This window comes from Nicotiana attenuata, unplaced genomic scaffold, assembly GCF_001879085.1.
Source record: "Nicotiana attenuata strain UT unplaced genomic scaffold, NIATTr2, whole genome shotgun sequence".
Lineage (NCBI taxonomy): Eukaryota > Viridiplantae > Streptophyta > Magnoliopsida > Solanales > Solanaceae > Nicotiana > Nicotiana attenuata.
Window position 1 is genome coordinate 71018 of NW_017672040.1, and position 8688 is coordinate 79705.

The 8688-nt window shown below is 35.0% G+C and overlaps 1 protein-coding gene across 1 annotated transcript; it reads right to left on the minus strand.

The window, feature by feature from the left end:
- Nucleotides 1-1532: 1532 nt before the first annotated feature.
- Nucleotides 1533-5048, minus strand: LOC109211482 (APO protein 4, mitochondrial). Its single transcript, XM_019375026.1, has 2 exons — nucleotides 4735-5048; nucleotides 1533-3138 (listed from the first exon to the last, which is right to left on the minus strand). The coding sequence occupies exons 1-2, from the start codon at nucleotides 4989-4991 to the stop codon at nucleotides 2424-2426; spliced, it is 972 nt and encodes a 323-aa protein (XP_019230571.1). The 5' UTR covers nucleotides 4992-5048; the 3' UTR covers nucleotides 1533-2423.
- Nucleotides 5049-8688: the final 3640 nt, after the last annotated feature.

An 8688-nucleotide genomic window follows, 5' to 3' on the forward strand; every position in this document is an offset into this window, starting at 1 on the left:
TCTTATTCTTCTTCATGCCACCCTGTTGAACTGGCCACTAGTTAGTCTACGTTTTAAACTTTGCATGTTTTTGGCCAGAATTCATATCACACATATCAAATGAGCTAAACCAGACAATTGTGAATGCTTATATGCAATGAAAATCACTTGCAACGATTACTTTGCGCCAAGAAAATACACACACACACTATTCGGAAAGTTGAGAAATACCATAGATATATGACTTTAGTACTTCAATCATCAAGTTAGAGTTAAAATAACTACTTTCAACGTCCAAAGTATATAATAATGCCGAAATTAATTCTAACTCCTCAAAATTGAGATTCAAAGAAATGATTGTTTTTCATATTCTCTTATCTGAAGCGGAGGGCATCACTCATGAAGCAATAACCCCTTATAGCTTGTTTGGATTGTTGTTACTTATTGTATTGTATCGTATTGTTACTTTAAACACAATGTTTGTTTTGATTGTTACTTAAATTTATTGTATTATATCGTTAAATCTGTCGTTAATAACGACGAAAAGTTCCACTTTATGGAACGACAAATTTGGTGTGATAGCGTCGTTACCTTATTCTTTAACCTACTTTTTTATACAATAATTCTACTCCATATCCTATTTTTTAGTAATATTGCAAGTTTATTATTTATATTGTTGGTGCATAACATCATGAAACAACGGCAAACGGTATAATCTATCTAAACGTAGTATTCATCAACAATATAGGACAATGCAATACAATATAATACGATATATTATTATACAATACGTAACAACAATCCAAACAAGCTATTACTTAGCATGGCTTTTAATTGATACTGCGTTTAAGCTGATTTAAGTTCTCAAACATGATTTACATCTAACAATTGTCATTACAGTGAAAATCAACGTTATTCCTAGTTATTTAGTTTTCATAAATATTGTTTTTCCACACCTGTCCAGTTACCTTGGTGGCTTCGCAAGCATTCCACCACATCTCCCTTTAAACGAATGATGGTTAATAAAACTAATGATCCCATTTGATTGCAACCCTGTAAAAGTTTTCTGCTCGTTCGATTAAAAGCCTCAAATTTTCACGTAGTCTTTAACAACAACAATGACAAACCAAGCGAATTCTGACAAGTGGCGTCTGGGTAGTGTGTACGCAGGCCTTATCATACCTTGGGAGGATAGAAAGACTAATTCCAATAGACCATCAGCTAAAGAGAAGATGAAAATAAGCAATGGCAACAAGTAGTAACAGTAGGATATTAAGAAAATCGAAGCAAAAAATAGCAATCAACAGGTAGTAAAAACAATCTATGAGTAGGAAGGATACCATACTAGCACAAATGCTACCGATCTGAGGAAAAAAAAGAAAAATGTTCGACTACGTACTAACCTTCTACCATAATCCTCGACCTCCACACTTTCACGTAGTTTTTAAAGAGCTCAGATAATAGAAAAACAATCAAAATTAAATCCAGGTTCAGCTAATCAACCAAAATTGCATTACTAGGTAACTAGAGTGACAGAGCTTGCTCCATATGCGCAATCAAAACAGCCACAGAAGTTTACTATATGTATGGACACAAAAATGGGTTGACATTATATAACAGAAAATGAACAATAACTCTACAGAAATATTAAGTATGGAAACCCCGCAGCCCGTAGTACAATTCTTAGATGACATATTCTACTTCTAAAGAAGTTTTTTCTAAATTGAGATGGACATCAAGTTCCATTTCACTGCAAATCACCTGCTGTCCGATATCATGTTGCATATGCACCAGTAAGTCTTGCACGCTTTAGTACCACTCCTAGTTAGGTTACAACTTCATTCCATTAGAAGACAGAAAAGTGATCCCAAAGAACACCATAGACTAAAGCAGATAGAACAGCGATCTTGAAAGAACAATTGTTCTGAGATGGTAAAAACTGCTTCTAGTCTTGAAAAGATTATATAATTAACTAGAAATGCTGACGATGCAGAATCTATGCGATGGGAACTATGGTCTGAGCAAAAGCGTTCCTGACCATGAAGAGTTAAGTCCTGAAGTCCTGAAAACATCACACTTTCGGTCGCATTTTCTTTTTCTTGTACGTCATTGCACTTCTTTTTGGTTCTCCTTATTTGAATCTGAAGTACCCAGTGGCGGATTTAACTGGTTAGTCAACAAAAAACTGTAATACTCCATCGCTGAGAATGGCTTAGGTATAATAAGAATAAACCTCCAGTGAATATTTACAAGATATTCCTGTCTTCATGAAATATTCTGGCACTAAGACAATGTTGATTCAGCACAACCACAATCTTCAGTCTATCCACTGAAGATTTAGGGTTGCCCAAATGAACAAAAGCAAGTCCCAACTTCAGAGAAATCACCCCTCTGGTGATCAGGTAAACTTCACCAATAAGTGCAGGAAAAATCGCATTATCCTGTTACAGAGATGGTGCCGATAGTCCTTCCACTTTCATCATGCAATAGTACTTGGAAGGAGCAACTACTCCAGCCTTAGTACACAGATCCACAACAGCGGGAGCATGCCCATAATAGTTCCGGCCATCATCCAGGAGCAGTGGAGGGTCCTGGGGTCGGCGGTACCATACAATTTTTGGAGGAACCAAATGGTCCACTTCCGCCTTCTTCCAAAAATGACAGCCTCGCCAGCTTTCAAACTTAAATACGCCACAAAGACGAGCCTTATGTCCAGAAGGTCCTATATGAACTTCTGAGCAATGTTCACAGACCTTCGCTGGATAAACCAACAATAGTCTCTGAACTCCAGATCTAAGTGCTTCCCATGCCTTTAGAGTTTCTCTTCCCAACAACAACAAATCGTCATCAGACAGAGAGTCAGCTTGAAAAGGATCACTTGAGGGCAAACTACTTCCACATACAATTTCTTCACTTGGAACAGCCCCTGCCTGCAAGCACAGCTCCACAACTGCTGGAATGCGATCATAATCAAACCGTTCTTGGTGATTGATAACATTCTGAAACATAGTTCGCAAATGAAATGCCTCTACTGGGACTAGAATATCATTCAAGCTTCCTCTAATCCACTCATGAGCCTGGTTCTTAGCACGCCGCCGGTAACCATGACAAGTTCGAATTAGATGACCATTCTCACCAATATATACTTCTGGACAATATCTACAACAAAATAAAACCCTTTTAGAGATTAGAAGAAGTCTCGTCCAGTACCACTTTTCTTTCATTAACAGTGAAAGAAGAAACTCGTGTGTTCAGTAAAACAATTGTATCTGATGGTATGGCTTCTTACAACTAGAAGTCGTACATAAACATGCCAAAAAACAAGCCAAGTCTAATAAAAGCATCAAATACAACAGATGATTATCCAAATAGATTCTAATTGAACTATGCATCAATTCAAAGCTAATATATGTAGATAAATATTATGAAAAAACAAGTTAGACATCATAATTTTGCCCCAGCTTCCACTAAAAAGAGGATGTGATAAACATAGGCATGCCTCAGATTGAACCAAATCTTCAGTTCTAGATATCTCAACACTTTGCTAAGTGCATCACTATTTTCTTCTTGTTTTGACAAAATCCGTTGTTTCTTTTATAATTCTTGCTATCGGTTTGTGTTGCATTTATCTCTGCTATCTTCTTGCTGTCTTGCACTTAATCTTGTACCTATTTAAGGGATGAAACACCTCTGCTCTATTTACCAAAGCCAGAAACCTGAAAATATTTGAAGCACCTCTTTGCTCCAACATCAATATATCCAATTCAAACCCCACATGTCCCTATACTAGTGGTGAAGCCAGAAATTTCCTTAAGGGTGTTCAAATTTGAAAGAAGTGAAAAAGAATTTCCGATAAAAGGTGTTCAATATAAATTATATACCTCTAAAACCTAATATTTTACCTATATACACAATGTAATTTTTCAACAAAGGGTGGTCAGTTGACAACCCTTGATGGGCTGTAGCTTCGCCCCTGCCCTATACATACGTTCACCATACAAACTTAAGATATCTCATCTGCAAATTTAAGTCTTCAAAGAAAGAATGTTTCGACTAGCAGAAAATTTGAGCGACACTAAACGCAGAAGATTACATTTAGCTTGCAAGACAATCGCAAAATCTTGGCCTTCTATGAGCTAAGTTCCCAAAGTTCTGTCACTATTTTGATTTCTGCAGCTGCATAAACTTCTCCGGAACCTAACATGACTAAGCCTGGCCTGATGGTTATTTTCTTAAACTACTTCGCTCAATCTCCACATTCAAAAAGCTTCATAATCTTCACTTGTACCCGAAAAACAAAAGCTTCATAATATTTAATCCATCCCAAACAATACCCTCTATCCCAAGCTACGCGGCACCATTTGACTTGGCACGAAGTTTAAAAAAGAGAAGAAGACTTTTGAGCTTGTGGTCTAGAACAAGATTTAGATATTTGTATGGCTATAAATCATCTCATTAAGGGTACAATGAAAACTTTTAAGCTAAATTATTATTAAATATAGAAATGTGACATTTTTTTGGAACAGACTAAAAAGTAAAGAGTGCTAACGTAACTTGGGACGGAGAAAGTTGATTACTATTTCCACATGAGGTCCCAAGGCATATCCAGAACCCTTCAAAACCCCTATAAGCTAAAAAAAAACGCATAAACTGTATCCTCAATCTAAAATAAGCAATAAGATCGAATAAAGATAACAACTTTAACACATAAATAGGCTTAAATCAAATAAACAGAGCAAAAAGGGGTGAAATTACTTGCATGCCCAAGTAGGGAAACGTTGAATTAAGGCGGAAACGCCATGGTAAAGGATGGTTCGAGCCTTATGGACTTCCTCAGCAACAGGAACCATGGATTTTACTGGATAATCTTTAGCCCGATTCTCAATCCTCTTCAGAATCATTGGCCTTAGCTTCTTCAAATCCACTTTTGGTTTCGAACTGTAAACTCGGTAAAATTCTATCGTCCCTTTGAAAATCATCGTTTTATGCTGCCATAGTTCCCGGCTCCTCATGGCCACCTGTGGGATCTGAGCGAGCTTACCTAGTCACCTTCCAAGGGAAGGAGGAAGTGCACGTATAGCCGAATTCAGGACCTCCATTTAACACATAGCCAAAGTTTCTATACTCTTACAAGTTTAGCCACTTTAGATATACAACAGCTTGTAGGGGTGTACATAGGTCGGGTTGGTTCGGATTTTACAATTATCAAACCAAACCAATTATGTCGGGTTATTAAATCTAAAGACCAAATCAAACCAATAAAACTCGGGTTTTTCACTCTCGGTTTTTCTCGGGTTTTCGGGTTATTCGGATTTTTACGGATTTTCTTCCAGTAAAATCTTCGTAGAACAAAACGCATAAATTGTGCTCAAATATTTATTTAATCCTAGTAAGATACAACTATATAAAGTATTTTCCAAGAAAATAATACAAAATATGAGATGTGTCATGGTATTATCTTAAAATATTCAACAATAAAGACAATAAAATTATGTAATATATATATTGCTAATTAAAAAGTCATAATAGAATAAACATAATCTAAAAGTACCAAGTCATGCGAAAATAAGTAGACTAATAAGGGAGTATTAATTACATGACTAAACGCTAAAGAAAAAATAAAAATGCGTTATGCATTTTTATCTAAATTATTGCAAAACAAAAAATAGATATTCAATACATTCACGTTCGTAGTATTGAATTGAATGTCTTTTGTTAGCATTAGTATTGATTTGATTTTGGTTTGGGCTTTTGTTAGCATTATTTAATTCACTAATGTTAATGGCAATAAAACTTATTGGAACATTCAAAAGTTCTAAGTCCAACCTTGAAATAATACCTTAAAAGATAAAATTATGAAATTTTTTAAGAAATATTAATAAATTATATCACAATGAGTATATTTATATATTAATTATATCTTAAATTTCTATATATGTAATGTCGGGTTGGGTTGGTTTCGGTTTGACTTTCTTTAGTTAAAACCAAACCAAACCAAACCAATTATGGTCGGGTTATTTTTTCCAACACCAAACCAAACCATGGTCGTTTTTTTTCTCGATTTGACTCGGATTATCGGGTTGGTGCAGTTTGTCGGTTTCCTTCGTACACCCCTAGACAACAACAATAACAAACCCATTATAATCCCATATATTATAGGGTCTGAAAAGTATAATGTGTATCTTACCCCTATCTCAATTAGATTGAGATGCTAGTTTCCCTTTAGATATAAGTGAAAGTAAATATAGAAACTTATGGGATTTTACATATTTGGGCTTTGAGGGGTTATTTGGTACACTGAAATTATTTTGGAGTTATAATAGTTGAATTATTATCCTTGAACTAATTTATCCTATCTGAAAAGTTTGATAAAATAATCTCAAGTTTGATGAAATGAGGTGGGATAAGATGGAATATCTACGATTACGTTTGCGATTCAAATTATACTATGTTTGTTTGACTTTATAAATTTATAACCACACACAATATATATTAATCTCACACCTTATAATATTATATCCCGCATACTAAACAACCCCTTATTGTACAAAGAAATATTATTGGAGATTTACGAACTTATGGGATGATCTATTGGTTCTTCTATTTGGTGTTGTAGCACAAGTTCTTATATTAGCAGGCTTTCCCTAAGCAATAATAGATCAAACACATTTAACATACCAATGTTACTAGGAGCTAATTAAAAAGCTAAGTGACTATGGATGCACTATTATTTTAAGAAAATAGTTGTGCTCGTGATGTGTACTGATTATGTATAAAATATACATTAATTTATAAAAAATATATTTTACCAATTACTTATTTTACGCATCGACTATACAATGTAATTTTTTCCTAAATTTACTTTCCTTATTGGATGCGGTCTTGTACGAGGAAAGAGGGTAAAAATTTCACGGGACGTCTTATTTGATCGCCGTTATTTAACCTGTATCCATATTTTTTTTTTAAAACTAGTACCCAAACTATAGACAACTTCATGCTTTTTTCTCATCCCCCTCCTCCTCCTTTTTTCAATGTGAAAATAAAGGTGACGGTGGATTTTATATGGTATTTGTGAGCATGTTTTCAAGTGGTTTATGGTCTTTTACAATAGTGAGCTGTTGTGGCGCTTTATTTGTTACAACAATTTAGGGTTTCTTCTTCTTCTTCTTTGGTAACTAAAGATTTCATTATTACCAGAATGGTTACAATGAAGATCTACAGCCAGACTACATCACAATCTGCTATCTAATCATGAACTATCATAAAAAAAAAAAAAACTACACGGAGTAAGACAACTACAAAGCTATCGGAACTAATCTAAATAGTAAGTTGTTGGACCTGAGTTTTAATTCTAGTAGACGCCTTGATGTTACAAACATATGTGATCTCCCTCACCAACTGAATGTGACTATTTTCTATTTTCTCAATTCTTCTCTGATTCCTCTCCATCCACATAGTATGCACCCATTCAGTACAAGACAATTTGAAAATATGAACTCTTTTTTATCTTCCTTTTGATTCTTTGATGATCCATTTCCCCAGTTGAGCCCATCGCGAAGTCATGAAGAGAGGGACTTGCAGCCATTTCAACACTCATTCTCATACCATGATAGAGAAAGGACACTCCATGTATAGATGGTTTCTCGTTTCATTGTGACTGTTGCAAAGACTGCAAATATGATCTACAACAATCCCCCAGGAAGCAAGCCTATCAACAGTCATTAGCTTCCCATGCATCTGCAGCCAAAATGTGAATTGAGATTTTGGTCTAGCATTATTTCCAAATCTCAGAGTCTTCCAAGGTTTTCTCTCATAATCACCAATAAGTTGAAGATAGAGCTATTTGATTAAGCTGCCTGAATTGATATTTTGGAGAAGTGTCATTGTGTCTCTTGCTTCAAATATTTTCCTCACCATTAATCATGCATGCCGAGGAATAGGAATTTGACTAAATTGTTGGTTCTTGATGTAATAGGAATGCAACCACCCTATCCACAACCTATCTTGCCTTATGCTCAATGTCCCAACTTGCCTTAACTATTGCTACTTTATTTTATAATCTTATATTGAACAAGACTAGACCACCAACTTTGGAGTGAACACCTTATCCCAAGCAATTAGAGTTTTTTTTTTGTGATTGTGTTTGTACCAGACCATAAGTAGCTTCTACAATAGGCCTCGTTTGCACTTAGTACTTTTAAAGGAATAGCAAACATTTGACACCAATATGCTTGAATACCAAAAAGGATTGTTTGGATTAACTGAGTTCTACCTGCATACGAGAGATTCTTTGAAGTCCAAGAGGAGATTCTATATACCATTTAGTTAATCAAAGGCTGCCACTATATTAGTGGGATCTTTTTTGTGTACAGAGGAATTCTAAGATATTTGAATGGGAGCTCTCATTTTGAAAATTCTAGTTGATGTATGATTTGTTCTTGAATGTTAGATTTATTGTTGTTTGACAAATTGATGATTGAAGTTTGTTCTTGATGATATTTGGAGCTTACGTTTCAAATTGAGCTCATTTGGAGTAGATTTAAGCGTCAAATCGTATATTGAATTGTTGAAATTCGAATAACAAATTTCTGTTTCTGGGCAATTTGCATTTCAGACTTATTTGGTCTTAAGTACATGAAAACATTCGTTGAATCTAAGACCTATTTGGCCTTAAATGCATTTGAGGTGCAATTTTTCAGACATACTTGG

Bases quoted from the DNA above. Each gene is read 5' to 3' on its own strand.
- LOC109211482 (XM_019375026.1), bottom strand. From the start codon at position 4,991: ATGAGGAGCCGGGAACTATGGCAGCATAAAACGATGATTTTCAAAGGG. The intron at 3,139-4,734 runs GTAATTTCACCC...ATTTTGTTGTAG, and splicing joins TTCCCTACTTGGGCATGCAA to ATATTGTCCAGAAGTATATA.